Below are 15,480 nucleotides of genomic sequence, written 5' to 3'. Positions count from 1 at the left end.
CCCCTACAACCAGAAACGGTGTTTCTGTCAACCGTATCTTATTTGACTGATTTCAACAGAACCTATGGCGCCAACTGATGGCTAAAGTTCAGCGGTCACATAGAAATCATTTTTACACTGACCTGCTTGCTTCTGCAAGCCTGACAAAATCCTCACTTCTTCTCTGGCCATTTAGTAATGGAATTTCTCATTCTGGAGAGACTGTTTTTGTAAAAATAGTGAGTGCTGATATTATATTTAATTACATCATACAACCACTGATCAGGTGTATAGCTTACCTCAGACTACAAGCTTGCAGGGAGGAATGATTACGTCTGAAATCCCTTTGCTAAATCACTTAGCATGTACCAAAAACTTGTGCAAGTAGAGCTATATCACAATAAATGTACAGAGATGAAAGTGGTGTTGGGGAGAGAGATGATGCAGAGAGTCAGATGTTTGGGAAAAGATGATCTTTAAAAAAGGAAAATAAAGTATTTTTTTTTAAATGGCATCTAAACACTGAAAGCTTTCCTTCTTAGGTCAATAACAAGACAAAGATACCTGGGAAGTTCCAGCCAGAGCAATTAGAAATAGAAATAAAAGGCATCCAAATTAGAAAGGAACAAAAAAACTGTACTTGCTGATGATATCATCCCATATATAGAAAACCCTAAACAATCCACAAGAAAGGTATTAGAGCTAATACATCAAGTCATCAAAACTGCAGTATACAAGATCAACACACAAAAATCAGCTGTATTTCCATACACTAGGAATGAACAATCTAAAAAGGAAATTATGAAAATAATTCCATGAAAAATAGCAGTGAAGGAATAAATTATTGAGGAATAAGGTTACCTTAAAGGGTGCAAGACTGTACACTGAAAACTACAAACATTGCTTAATAAAATTAAGAGCTAGATAAATGGAAAGACATCCTGTGTTCATGGACAGGAAGACTTAATAATGTATTCATGGAGAGAAACAAGGAAGAATTAAATAAGCAACAGAAACGAGACCAAATTTGTCATACAGTACAAATGGGAGTAATATATCTATTAACAAAAACAAAAAACCATGAATGAAACAAAAATCAAAGCTAAAGCTTCTATAAATGAAGCTACCACACAATCTAAAATACTGGATAGCAAGAAACACCACATGCAACCTTTCAAGCCACAGGAAATTGGGGGAAAAAATATCACATTTATAAAACAGGATTTACATTCATGCTATATACAGGCAAGGAAATATGACCCAGCAGAAATGTGGGCAATGGGCATGAAGACATCACTAACAGAGTATAAACCCTGAATGGATTTAAACACATGTATTCCCAACTTCACAAGTAGTCTGCAAAATAAAAATTAAACAAAACTCAATTTTCACCCCACAGCTTGGAAAATATAAAAAAAAACCTGAAATACTATTAGTGAAGATGTATGGAAACAGGTATTCTCATATATTGTTTACCAATGGTATTATAGCCTGTTATTATGTTCATGAAACTTAAAAAACATGTATACTTTGATCATGCAAAGAGATATGAACAAACTGGACCACCGTTTATTACAGGGGAAAACCGGAAAAAACCTAAAGGTTCAAATATCCTCAACAGTAAATTAGTTAAGTAAATTATGGTATTTCCATATATTGTAATACTAGACAGCCACTTAGATGAAGTTTCTGTCTACTTTCTAAGGATACAAATAGAAGCAGAAATCATAAAAGTAGTAATATATTAGACTATAAAATTCTTTTTTAAATTTTATGTACAATTTAAAAAATTCTAGTGAAAAGAAAAATAATTACCATATGTGAAAGATAGTTTGAGATAATACATTAAAAAATTAATGTTTACATTAAGAAAAAACCCACTGGGACTGGACTGGCAGTGCAGTGGTTAACACTCTGCACTTCCACTGCAGGGGGCACAGGTTTGATCCCTGGTTTGGGAACTAAGATGCCACATGCTGTGCAGCACAGCCAAAAAAAAAAAAAAAAAAAAAAAAAAACCCGAAAAACAAAAAAATAGGGACTTCCCTGGTGGTCCAGTAGTAAAGAATCTGCCTTCCAATGCAGGGCATGTGGGTTTGAACCCTGGTCAGGGAACTAAGATCCCACATGCTGCATGGTCGTAACTACTGGGCCTGTGCACCTCAACTAGAGAGCCTGTGTGCTGCAAACTGCAGAGCCCACACGCTCTGGAGCCCGTGCACCACAGTTAGAGAGAGAAAACCCAGACGCCACAACTAGAGAGAAGCCTGCACGCCGCAATGAAAGATCCTGCATGCCACAACTAAGACCGGACACAGCCAAATATTAAAAAAAAAAAAATCAAAAACAAAAAAAATTTAAGACACAAATAGAGAAATGGATATAAATGAGGGACATTTTACAAAAGGATAAAGACAATAACAAAATTTGGGGAAAGTATTCAACTCATTTTCATAATATAAAAATAACTTTAGGCTATAATCTTTCACCAAATAATAAGCTAAACATTTTCACCAAACTACCCAATGCTATGATGATGCAATTAAACCCATACATCTAGTCATCTGTTCATTGCTAGTCACTAGAACAGAAAATTCTCAGAGCCCAGCAGATTTTCACTTCCAGGGATACAGGCATCCCCAAAATGTACAGCCTTCACTAACATAAAGGTGCCTATTATAAGTATATTTTTAACACCAAGAAATGTGATGCAACCTAATTGAGCAGTGGCACACAGAACATGGAACTCACGTGAAAACATCAGTACGCAGGACGGAATGCAAACTCTATTTCTACCACGTAAAACAACATATGTGTTCATCAGGGCTTGAAGGGCCTAAAGTTGTCTTGTTAACATATTGTGATTAAGGGTTATGATTTTCTATTCCTTTCCCAGACAGGTGACAGGATTACACTTTCTGAAAACCATTATTTTCAAAAGAAGTTTCTTTTCCTTCCTTGTGTATCGAAGAAATGGCCCTCCGCCCACGTCTTCTTGCAATCCGTCTGCCCACCCTCTCCAACCCAGACAAGGATTCTCTGGGGGGAACCCTCTCCTTTGCCTCTGTAAGGCCATGATGGGAACTTCACAAGCTCTGGTTTATGCAAGTCATCCATGCACATGTCATCCCCTCCATGGGAGTAAATATTTGATGGCTGAGGACAGAGGTGTAAATTCCCTCGTTCTCCAATCGCCTGCCAATGTCAAGCCGAGTGGCTCCCTCCTTCAATTTGTGGTTCTTACAGGAATGGATGCATCACGAAGTGAGTGGCCATCTGACCACGAACATCAGACCTTTGGAAGACAGCTCCAGAAACCCTCGGGGTCTGGAAGAGATCATTTAAGGAACCAAGTGGTTGATCCATGTCTGAGTGGCCAAGGACAGGAGCAGAGCTACAGGGAGGAGTTATCCACCAAGAGAAGGTGGGGTGGGGGGCAAGGAGGAGGGGAGGAAGGCGGAGGAGGGGGAGAAGAGGGGGAGGAGGGGGAGGGGAGGAGGAGGAGAGAACAGTGTAATTTTGAAAGCTCGGATCTCAATCTTCTTTCCAGACCCGAGGACGTGGTGGGTTTTCTCTGTATGTTAGGGAGCACCTGGCCTCTTTGGTGAGAACCACACTCTGGCCTGCAGTGGCGTTTCCACCTCAGGCCTCCCGCGCTCACCTGGGGACGGGCCTCTTGCCAGCTCTCCTTTCACCACCCAGGGTTCCTTCCCAAGGTCCAGCAAAGAGACCAAGTCTGGCTCAGACACACAACGTCCTGCACATGGGAAAAGACAGGGGTTTCGGTCACACCCTTGGCATTCTTAAATGGACAACCAATTCCTTGGCTTTGAAGAAGAGTGCTTAATTACAGGAAGGACCAGGAAAAAAGTGAAGAGTATTTTAAGGATATTGAAGATGATGCTTCAAGTATGACAAAGATATTAACTTTCAACTCTACAAACGTCACACTCTTAAGAATTGCGAGTAAAAATTCAACCCAATGCTTTGGAAGACAACCCCGCCACACCACTCCCTCCCAAACACACACACAATTCAAAACTGAGGAACGAAAATGGGGGCTCCTGAAGATTCAGACTTGGGAGAGGAACGTCCTTACCTACTGCCCCCATACTGTGGTCCTCCCACACGACGTTCTTACGGAAACTCTTCCGAGTTGGGCCTGGCTGCTGGGAGACGTCTACAGCCATGTTCGTGATGGTCACCAAGCCCTGAAATGGTACAAACACGTTTTTCATCAAACCGTGCTTGTGAACCCACGATGGCTCTGCGGGGTGGGCTGCATCCACATGCTGTGAGAGGCACTGTGTACCAAGAATTCTCACTAGGTTCTGAGTGATCCCGGTCACATGCTGACTGAGTTAGTTATGTCGTATATATTTAGGGGGAAAGAAAAGAAAAATAGGGGAAACTGTGCCATGGAGAATCTATAATTTCTTGGAGGAGAATGAAGGTACAGAGGGTATGGATTTTCTCAAGTTCACTGGAGGCTTCCTGACATTCAACACACGTTGTTCAATTAAGTCTGCAGAGGGTTTTTCTCTCGTACGAAATCTCTGATGAAAAGGAAGGGTTGAGATCCTATTCAAAGTTTTCTCACATCCATTACAAGTCGAACATTTCTGATTTAAACAGACTTGTTTACGACTTGCTGTGACCCAGTGTCCCCCCTTGTGTGTATCAAGACTGCAGGTACTCTCTCTTCTGGGGGGACACTGTCGGTAAGCAGCCCTGGATTCCAATGGAAACTTCTCCCACACTTCCTGCAGACAAGATCGCTTTCCTAAGGAAGGGTTTCTTTGTGAAGGACACAAGGAAGCTCCTGGGAGTCATCAGCGTTGCCTCTGTAAGTGCCTTACTAGGAATCTCGCCAAGTCTACCTCGTGCAACTTATCTGTAAGCATGTCTCCCCCTCCATTTACACCCTGACTCACCAGATGCCTCTCCAACACAGCACTGTAACCCCAGTCTTCCCCTAGAACGGAGCACTCCAGACTGCAGGTTGTGGGCCTCTCCATTAGCACCGCCTGGGATGACTTTTCTTCACAGAAGTTCTTCTTTGAAGATAACTCCTTGGTCTCTGGCAGAGCCCGTGAGTCTAAAAGATATTTTTAAGAAGGTAAATATCTCTTCGATTACATACTAGTATGAAGAAATCTTCCAAAATGTAATCAGACAGGAAAAAATCCTCAAAAAAGTATACTGTTTCGAAAGCTGTTTTATATGACCAATTGGCATTCCATTCACAAATTTGCGTAGCTTTAATCCTAAAGGACACAATGTGAGTTTTCACACCTAAATGTTGACCAAGTAGTGCATGTTATAGTTTTAGCAGGAGACTGGAGAAAGAGATCGAAGTGCAGGAGGTGAGAGAGCTCATAGAGATTTAAATCTAAGATAAAATGTGGCCAAACTAGACAAAGAGGGCGCAGAGCCTATTGAAGGAAACGCTATGTGATCCTTATCTCAGTGCTATTATGGAAGTCTCACTTTGACTCTTTCTCCATTTTATTTAGCAAAAATTTCTTCTCTAGCTCTTTTTTTTTTTTTTTTTTTGATTACAATGCTAACTAACCAATGTTCAGATCCTGGCCTTAAAAGTACAAGTCTTCAAAATCAACTACAGTCTCAGCAAGAGAGGAAGGGTCAACAGAAGGGGAAAAAACAGTTCTGTCTCAGAAAACTAGCTCAGAGAATGTGATTTAGTACCATGATAAATGGCAAACTTTCCCCCAGAACGCCATTCCAGTTCTCCTGGGTCATACGATGACCCACGTGAGTTGTCACAGTTTGTAAACTGTCCTGTTGACACAAACTTTTCTGCCGAAGTACGGTTTGAACAAAGAGGTCTTACAAGATTCTCAATTCTTTAGAAACGGTAGTCATTTCCTATTACAGGAACCTCCAAAAGAAATCTGTAATTCTGATTCTTTGTCTTACTTGGTTAACTTGCTATTCCAGAAATAGTGTTGTGGTTGAAATCTCTGTACGCCCAAGTGGTATAAATATGATGATATCTGCATCACAACATCTGCAAGAACATTCCATCAAATCAGAATCAGCGTCCTTTCCTTCTGAGAGCCAATCGTCCACCTGTGTGCAGCCTGTTTGCACGGGGGAAGTCCGCCTGGACCCCAGGCAGATCACGGCCCAAAACAAATCCTCTCCTGAACTACCAATCTCTTTCTTCTTGTTCTCACCTTTCTGCTCAAGGCTCTACTCTTGTGCCTTGTTTCCCTGGCTTGAAACCGGGAATGACTTTTTTCTTCCTCTTAGGTACCTATTTACACTAATCATATGTAGGACAGCACTTTCTACTGCACTTATGTGTAAAGAAATGTCTTATCGTCCCTACGGGATGGTTAGTTTTCTAATGGCTTAGGCTCATCTTCCCAGCCACCACCTGGTGGGCTCACTGAAAGCTGATGCGCAGTAACAATCAGTTAAAAGAAGTCTATAAATGAAAGTCATTTCATCAAAGAGAAATAAAATAGTAAAAACTACATCAGAATCAGCCGAAGATTTTTAAAGAAAGGGACGACTGTGTAAGTGTGAAAGGCAAAAGGGTAAGACGGGTGCTGGGAAAACATGAGATCCAGAGGAGAGGACAAGAGTTACAAGAGTTGTAACACGACTTCCCTGGTGGTCCAGGGGTTAGGACCCTGCCTTCCACTGCAGGGGGGCGCGGGTTCGATCCCTGGTTGGGGAACTAAGATCCCAGAGGCTGCGTGGCGTGGCCATAAAAACAAACAAACAAACAAAAAAGTTACACTTGGTGGGGGGGAAGCAGAGGTGGAGAGAAGAGATGGAGAGAAGGAGAATTTGCAAAGCCCAGGCCTTGATTTTCCCTCCAGGCCAGAGGCTCAAGTCCACTGATGATCCCAGGTGTCTGAGGGCGCGGAGCTGCGACCGCCACGGCCTCACCCCACCTGGGTCTCCCACGCTCACCTGGACACCCACCTCTTGTCAACGTTCTCTTCGCCGCCCAGGGCTCCTTCCTCTGTTCCAATGAGGAGATCATTTTGGGCTTAGAAACACAAAGTCCTAAATATGTAAGAAGAAACGGGACGTGGTCATGCTGTGGGTCTGTCCTTGGCTTGAAGGAAGAGGACGGCGCAGGGCGTGGTGATGAGGAGGGAGGGAGGGGCCTTTACCCAGCGAGACCAGGCTCCTGTAGTTTTCCAGCATCACACTCCGGTACAGACTCCTCTGAGCAGAGTCCAGCCACGCCCACTCTTCCGGGGAGAACTCTACAGCCACATCCCCAAATGTCACCAAGCTCTGCAACGACAAAACCACATTCTTGCTGGACCAGTGCTCAGGCCCTGCCCCCCAAATGCACACGTCGAAGTCCTAACCCCCCGTACCCAGAAGGTGAATGTTTTTGGAGACGGGGCCTTCAAAGAGGTGACTAAAAGTTCAATGAAGTCACACGGTTGGGCCCTGATCCGATCTGACTGGTATTCCTGTAAGAGGAGGAAGAAATCAGGGATGGGTGAGCGCAGAGGGAGGACCATGTGACAACAGAGCGAGAGGGCGACTGTCTGCAAGTCAACGAGAGAGGCCTCAGGGGAAACCAACTCCACTCACCCCTTGGTCTTAAACTTCTGTCCTCCAGAACGGTATACTGTTTGTTGTTTTAGCTGCCCAGCCTGTGGTGTTCTCCTTATGGCAGTCCTTGCAAGTTAATATAGGGGTCTAAGGGTTACCCCCTCTTCATTTTAGGTAGGAGATTATATGTAAGGGAAAATACCCAGTGATGTGGAAATCTAGTTAATTACTGGACAGCGGGCCTCATTACATCGTAAACTTCAGAGAAAAGAGAAAAATAGAGAGCCTCTACCCTTGGAGAACTGGCAATTTTGTGCCGGTGACAGGAGGTACACACAAGAGAAATATGTGACATCAATTAGAAACAATAAATAACGGAGGCTAAACTGTTCCACGCACAATAGGTACCAGAGCATTTTTTACCACGAGGATAGTCAAGTGCCCTGGCTCAGCACAAGAATGGGGAAATAGGAGACACTGCTTTGGGAAGGATCCCCAGTGTTCGCATCACTTCCTGCAAGTCATGATAAATCCTTCTTTCTCCCAGGGAAAAAAAAACAAAAAGAATGGGGAAATAAACCTGGAGGTGAACATCACATGACTAAACCCCAAAGTGTGTTCTAAGGATTTCTATTTGCTTTTAGTGTTCACTACATGTTGAATGTTCACTTAAAACAAACTAACCGAATTCTTTTTTTCTGAAATGAAGATGAGTGTATAATTCGAATGAAAACTATGATAAGGCTTTTCATTAATAAGATGCCTTTGAGAATCAAGGTGTATTGTACACCACAGGGAATACAGCCAACATTTTACAATAGTTATAAGTAGAGTATAACCTTTAAAAATTGTGAATCACTATGTTGTCAACTACACCACAATTACAAAAAGAGAATCAAGGTGCCATCTCAGAGAAGCGGGCAAATATCGAGGAGGCGTTGCAAGCCCGCTTACGACTGGGTCTGCTGCTCATGCACTGCTGGTGGAATTTTATGTAGCATATTTTTAGGATTTCAGTGTACAATGCTGATACAACCTAATGTATTTTGAACATTTATTCAATTCAAACTCTGACCCCCAGAATCTGAGGCTAACAGAAGGTATATTTAAATATCTGGCAGCCTTGGGATTTTCAAAGCATAGACTCAAATCAGGAAGCAAAAAAGTCCAACTACCCCGAAGGCTGAATTCAGGACTCCGTCCACTCACCGGCTCTGAAACCTCGGCTAGTTACTTAACCCCTCTATGTCTCAGTTGCCCATGTTTAAAAGGGAAACATCAACAAAACCAACCTCACAGACCGTGACGTGGGTTAAAAAGGATGGCACAAGGACGGCGCTCAGAATGTGAGGTGCCTTGTAAACGCCAAATGAACGTTCGCTGTGCTGACGCTGACCCACGGCTCAACCTTTCCATTTAAATTCTACCAGCAACAAAAGCCCCTTGGAGATTTGGTATCTGTTGAATAATATATAATACTATCACACGTTCTTTAAACTTGCACCAACCTTGAAGATTTTTAACTGAACTGTGTAAAGGGTTCTGTGAGTGGTATTTTGCTTTGTGTGGAGATGGTGAAGTCCCGACGCAGGGCTCTCCTAAGCGGGAGACGCCAAGGCCCCATAAAACACGGAAAACACCTGGTAATACTTGCGGGAAACAGCCGGGAACTGCTTAGTCAGCCTTGAGCAAAGACTCAAATGCAGGCCGGCTCGCAGCAGCAAGTCCTCAAGTGAGCGCACCCAGCCTCGAAGGCAGAGGAACGGATTTGCTGGCTGAGTGACTGGCAGGGGCGCTTACCTCGCTAAGCAGGCTCGGCTCTTGTTCCCTAGGTTGTTCACCCTGATCTGTTATTGACCTGCATTTTGCACCAGCGGTTCCTTAAATGCCTTCAAGTTTTGAAAATTGCGCAAGACTCAGCAGTGGAAATCTTCAGGTATATGAAAACCCAAACATTTCGAAGCATATGCTAAGTGACATAAGCCGGAGAGAAGGACAAACACTGCATGATCCATCTCACCTATATGTGGAATCTAAAATAGTCCCAACTCTTAGAAATAGAGAGTAGAATGGTGGCTTCCAGGGGCCAGTGGAGGGGGAAATGGGGAGGTGATGATCAAAGAGTACAAAGTTTCAGTAATGCAGGATGAGTAAGTTCTGGAGTTCTAATGTACAGCACGGTGCCTATAGCTAAAAAAACTGCACTGTATTCTTTTCTTTTTTGGCCACACCCCATGGCTTGTGGGATCTTACTTCCCCAACCAGGGATTGAACCCAGGCCCTCAGCAGTGAAAGCGCGGAGTCCTAACCACTGGACCGGCAGGGAATTCCCTGCACTGCATTCTTAAAGTCGGACAAGAAGGTAGGTCTTATGCTAAGTGCTTTCACTGCCAAAAAAGTAAGAATACTAAAGAGGGAAGGGAGGAAACTTTGGGGACTGATAGATAAGTCTATGGTCTTGATGGGGGTGCTGGTTTCATGAGTATATATTTATCCTCAAACTCAGCGAGTTGTACATATTAAAAATGTGCAGCTTTCTATGTGTCAATCTTGCCTCAACAAAGTGGTTTAAAAACAAACAAAACATTTCAATGCAGATTTTTTTTTTTTTTTTGGCAAACATTCTCAATTGCATTCAAAGACATAGGTGCTGAGACAGAGGCTACTTTTCTGACCCAATTCTAAAAGATGGGTTTTGGGGACTTCCCTGGTGATCCAGTGGGTAAGACTCCGTGCTCCCAACACAGGGGCCCGGGTTCAATTCCACATGCATGCCACAACTAAGAGTTCGCATGCCGCAACAAAGATCCCACGTGCGACAACTGAGACCTGGCACAGCATGAATGAATGAATGAATGAATGATGGGTTTTTGCAGATTCCAATCTTATAATTCTAACTGCCTGCTCCTTGGCTGGGAAGTCTTGCACTTATTTTTTTCAGATATTTAAATAGCTTTCAGATATTCCTTACTAAATGAAACAAAATATATACAGTACATGTAGTATATAAATTGTATACAAATTACACTATCTTTTAAAATATCTTCACAGGATCTTTACAGTAACTTTATAAGTCTGTTGGAGTCAGAGAAAATGTTGCCTATATTTCTAGCATTTGTTACTACTTTGTTATTGGTAAAACTGGAATTTGGGGGCCCTTAAAGAGAAGAATACAAGTTCAAATATTTTCTTATACTTGGCAACTGGGTTTTCTTGGGTTTGATTTTTCTTCTTAATAAGAAACATCCCCTTCCCCATCTCTCCAATCCCATGTTCCAGAGGGACCCCAAAGTAACAGTATGTGCATATCCTTTTAAGACATTTTCCCAGTTTATACAGATTGCTCCTTATATACAGAATCAATGACTTTTGTTAGCTCTTTGTCTGAATGTTTGTGTCCCCCTAAACTTCCTATGTTGACATCCTAATGCCCTGTGCGATGGTATTTGGAGGTGGGGGCCTCTGGGAGGCCCACCCTCATGAATGGGATTAGTGTCCTTACAGATGAGGCCCCAGAGACCTCCCCAGCCCCTTCCACCATGTGAGGACACAGCGAGAATGTGCAGGTCCTGGTCTTATTCCTGTTGCCATCATTCAGGCGTGTAGACTTTCAAGTGGGTTTCACAGGGTCATACTACACCACAGAGGAAACATACAGGTACAGAATCTGTACTGATAATATGAAATTGATCTGGTGCTTTAACTCTCAATCATAATAAAGACGAGATAAACTTTAAAAACAAATAAAAACCAAAAAGCAACCTTATCCTTACAGAAAAATACTTTGTGTTAACATTTTACAGGAAAAAACGAGTAAAAAGTATTTTACAGGAGGGACTTCTCTGGTGGTCCAGCGGTTAGGACTCCATGCTCCCAAAGCAGGGGGCCTGGGTTCGATCCCTGGTTGGAGAACTAGATCCCACGTGCCGCAACTAAAGATCACACACACTGCAACTAAGACCCGGTGCAGTCAAACAAATGAATAAAAATTAAAACAAACAAACTACAGTTCAAAAAAAAAAATGCATCAAAGGGGTTTTTTTTGGTTCAATTCAATTCAGTTAATTTTTAAAATACACAAATGAAAAGTCTGTAATAATTTTTTTTGAGGGGGGTAAAGTTTACTTTTTTTTAAAGTAAAAAAGTAAAATCTAGAATTCTAGCTTTTGAGGCCCTACTGCTGTTCCATCCACATATAATTTTTAAAGTATTTTGTTTTCATGTAAGTTTGGTAAACTTTAATCCACAAGGAAAGAAAAACTTCTGGGAATATACTCATAGAAAGTAATCAGAGATAATGCACATTTTCAGGTATAAAAAGTATCATTGTAATGCTATATGAAATAGTGAAACATTGGCTCCAAGAGAACTTTAAGACTACATTCACACATTCATCCACCCCATATTTTCCGTATCAGGCGTTGGGGCAAAAGTATCCAAAATCCCTGCCTGTGTCAAATGTACTTTGTGGTACAAGAGAATCAGACAAGAGAAAACCAGATAAACTAAGTATATAGTATGTTGAAAAGTGCTAAGAGTCTTAAAAAGTAAAGCAAGGAAGAGGGGTGTGAGGAATTTGGGTGGGAGGCTCTGGAATTTTAGACACAGTGATCAGGAAAACGAGAAGGCAACTTCTGAGAAAGCAGAGTGAGTGATGGGGGAGTGTGGTAGCACGTGTCAGAGGTCCGGGGGCCGGGTCACCCGGGGCCCTGTCAGTCACATTAAGGATCTGGCCTTCACTTGGGAAAGCCGTCGGGGCGTCTGAGCAGACAGTGACAGAAGAGACTCCTCTGGCTGCTGCCCTGGGAAGCGACCACGGGGAGCATGAGTAGAAGGGGCCAATGGTAAGATAACGAGGACTGAGGCGGTGGCGGCAGTGGTGATAACCGTCAGATTCTGGGCACAACATGAAAACAGTGCTGACAGGATTTGCAAATGGACCAAACGTGGGAGGTTAGGGCAAGAGAGGAGACAAGAATGACAGCAGAGCTTTTGGCCTGAGTAACTCAGAGCATGAAACTGCCACAGAGACAGAGACAACTGTCGGGAGGAACCCCAGGAACCTGGGTCTGGACGTGTTAGGTTTGCGTTACCTATTCGACATTCACGCAGAGGAGTCCAGTTGGACACAGAGGCCTGGAGCTCAGAGGAGAGCTTTGGGCTGGAAAGGCGGATTGGGAGAAGCCAGTGCTTGGCTGGTCTGTGCAGACAACAACGGGCTGACCTCCCCAAGGGAAGTGCTGCAGACAGACAAGAGGAGAGAGCCAAGTACAGAGCCCAGAGGCACAGCGACAGCTGTAGGTCAGGAGGATGAGGAGGAACCAGCAGTGAAAGCTGATAAGTCAGGAAGGTGGGCGGGCCAGGGCGAGCTCTTTCAGGGGGTGGCAGTTACCTGTTTTTGTAAGTAAAATTTTATTGGAACGCAACCCCACCCAATCACATATTGTCTGTGGCTGCTTTAGCTCTAGAAGGCAGAGGGAAGTAGCTGCAGCAGAGACCTCACAGCCTGCAAAGCCTAAAATATTTACTACCTGGCCCTTTACAGTGAAAGCCTGTCAACCCCTGAACTATTTCAAATGCCAACGGTCATCAAGTGCCAAAGATAATCAAGGAGGACGAAGAACTGAGCACTGCCTTTGGTAATGCGGATGGAGATCACTGGTAATCTATGCAGTCTGGGCAACTGAAATCCAGCTCATACGTTTATGAGCTGGCGATCACATATTTAGGAGACACAGCTGACAGAAACAAAAAATTTATTAGCATTCTAAGAAGCAACGCAATCAAGTGAGGAAAAGACAGCCTTCCATATTGCACCAGGGCTGCCCTTTCCTCTTCTGTCTGCCAAACCTCTCCTCTCCCTTCAAAACATGGGGCTCAGAAATCACCTCCTTACTCTTCCCCGACAGGCAGCTACGAGCCAAGAGTTCCTCCCGCCTGCTCTCACAGTACCTGGTCCTAAAACTCACACTCAGAACCTTGTATGCTTCCATGACTTTCCACCCACAGGCTGTGAGCTCCTTGGGAGCAGGGCCTGGGGCTTAGCCATCTGTCTCTCCAGGGGCTGGCACAAAGAGAATACCAAACACACCAGGTACAACACAAGGGGCTGTCCTGTTTGCGCTAAAGAGTACCTTTCTGCTCCGTCAGAGTTCCTCTGAGAAAAGCTGCACAAGGAGGGGCTGAATCGTTTCTTCAGTGAAGAACGAACTCTGAGTGGGATGAAGAGGAAGCAGGGAGGGAGGCCCTGGGCTGTCCCTGTCGCCCCTCACTCACCAGAATGTGAGGAAATGGGAACCAGCTCCCCTGACAGGTCTCTTAGATTGAAAACTTTTAAAAGAAACATTAAGTCCTGAAAAGCAAGCTTGTATTTCAGAGAGGAGAGAGGAAATGCCAACTCACCTGGGAGGTGGCTTGCCGTTCAATTCCTGTCCCTGCCGCCTCCTGCTTGTGTCTCCTCACCTGCACGAAGGCCGTGTCCCCGGAAGGCAGAGCTGGGGGAAGAGAGAGAAGTAGCTACAGGCCAGATCTACACCGCGCTCCCTTCCTACTGAGTCTTAAACGACAGCTGTAAATCAGAAACGGATTCAACAAGTGGAGCGTCAAATGCTCGAGCATGTGTAGGATGGGACCAGTTTTGAAGGGTCACCTGGGATGTGGTCGCTACTCTACTAGAGGCTGTCACGGATAGGGAGGGGGCGTTTCTTCCCTCTGGGAGCCCTGAAACAGGGAGGTGTCCGGTTACAGTGATCCTGTACCGCGGACTGATGCTCTCGCGGTGAATTTCCAAGCCTTTGGATGCCCCTGTCCGACAGCCCCGGAGCCCAGGGACGCCATTCACCAGCACTTGGGCCCCGAGAGGCCTCCTGTCCCAGACCCCACCCTCCCCTCACCCTGAGAGGATGAATTCGTCCCCGTCCACCCGCCGGGCCACCTGTCACACTCACCTCTGTTCTCAGGCCCCGTGGTCGCCGCTCCCCGCTGGCCCCTGGATGTGAGGCCACTCCTTGCGCGCGGCCTTCCCCGGACAGGGCAAGGGAAAGCGACCGGGGTCCCCGCGCTCCGGCCGCGGCCCGCTCCGGGCTTTGTGCGGGGGACGCCTTGCCGCGGCGGCGATCCCAGGCCGCGGGCCCGCGCGCTCGCCGCCCCCCGCATGTCACCACCGTGCGCGCACACGCCCCCGGGGTCGCGCAAACACACCCAGCCCGCCCGGGCACGCCGGGCACCCAGCGGGCCCCGCCCGGCCGGCCGCCGAGCCCGCCACCCTGCCTGGCCAGCTGGAACCCAGGTGGCGGGCCGCCGCCGGAAGTGGGCGTGTCCGTCAGCCGCGGCGCCCTCTGGGAAACGGAGTCCCGGCCGGCGTCCCGGCGGCGCCAAGAGGAGCGCGGGCGGGGAGGAGAGGGCCCGTTTGGGCCTACACAGCGTCCGTCGACTCGGCCCCAAGTCAGCGGCTCCTGGCCCTTCCGGACCGCGGCTGCCCAGGTGGTTGTCCACACAGGAACCGAGTCTGGCCGGAAGTACAGGCCGCGCCGCTAGACAGAACAGCGCCCCAAGGGCTTCTGGGAGTCGCTCCCGGCTTGGAGCGCGCAGGAGCAGTTGCAAGCCGGGGCGGGGCTTATGGCGAGGGGCGGGACCGCGGGGGATGTTGATGATGTCTCTGGGCGGGGCAGGTAGTGTGGTCCTTGGAGTTCGTTTCTCCCGGGTGTCAGCCAACAGAACTGGGGGATGTGCGGTGGGGAAAGGGCAGGGTCCAGAATGTGATTGTGATGGGGTATGTGTGAGCACAGCGTGCCTTCGTGTGTCCGGTCTGCATCCCACCTTTCACCTCAGGTGGGTCCCCTCTGCTGATACAGGGGCCTCCCCCACCTCCCACACCCATCCTCCAAATGCCAGGCTTCAGGGACCAGCAGGAATGAGCAGTCTTCCCCCAAACTTTCCCCTGGGCTGGCT

General features: G+C 45.9%; 1 protein-coding gene across 2 annotated transcripts in view; it reads right to left on the bottom strand.

The window, feature by feature from the left end:
• LOC132353319 (zinc finger protein 470) overlaps window positions 1-15,017 on the bottom strand; it is an 81,710-nt gene extending 66,693 nt beyond the window's left edge. The window contains exons 1-7 of one of the 2 annotated variants that reach the window (XM_059904421.1): window positions 14,478-15,017; window positions 13,933-14,024; window positions 7,134-7,260; window positions 6,940-7,023; window positions 4,914-5,077; window positions 4,079-4,190; window positions 3,641-3,736 (exon numbers count right to left, since the gene is read on the bottom strand). In XM_059904421.1, the coding sequence (XP_059760404.1) occupies window positions 3,641-3,736; window positions 4,079-4,190; window positions 4,914-5,077; window positions 6,940-7,023; window positions 7,134-7,260; window positions 13,933-14,024; window positions 14,478-14,685 (883 nt within the window). In that variant the 5' untranslated portion in view covers window positions 14,686-15,017. Of the gene's footprint in view, window positions 1-3,640; window positions 3,737-4,078; window positions 4,191-4,913; window positions 5,078-6,927; window positions 7,024-7,133; window positions 7,261-13,932; window positions 14,025-14,477 lie in introns of both variants that reach the window. The other variant, XM_059904422.1, reaches the window with a different exon arrangement.
• Between the last annotated feature and the right edge of the window lie 463 nt (window positions 15,018-15,480).

Source organism: Balaenoptera ricei, chromosome 19 (assembly GCF_028023285.1).
Source record: "Balaenoptera ricei isolate mBalRic1 chromosome 19, mBalRic1.hap2, whole genome shotgun sequence".
NCBI lineage: Eukaryota > Metazoa > Chordata > Mammalia > Artiodactyla > Balaenopteridae > Balaenoptera > Balaenoptera ricei.
Note: the sequence above shows the minus strand (reverse complement) of the source record. Positions and strands in the feature narration are given on the sequence as shown.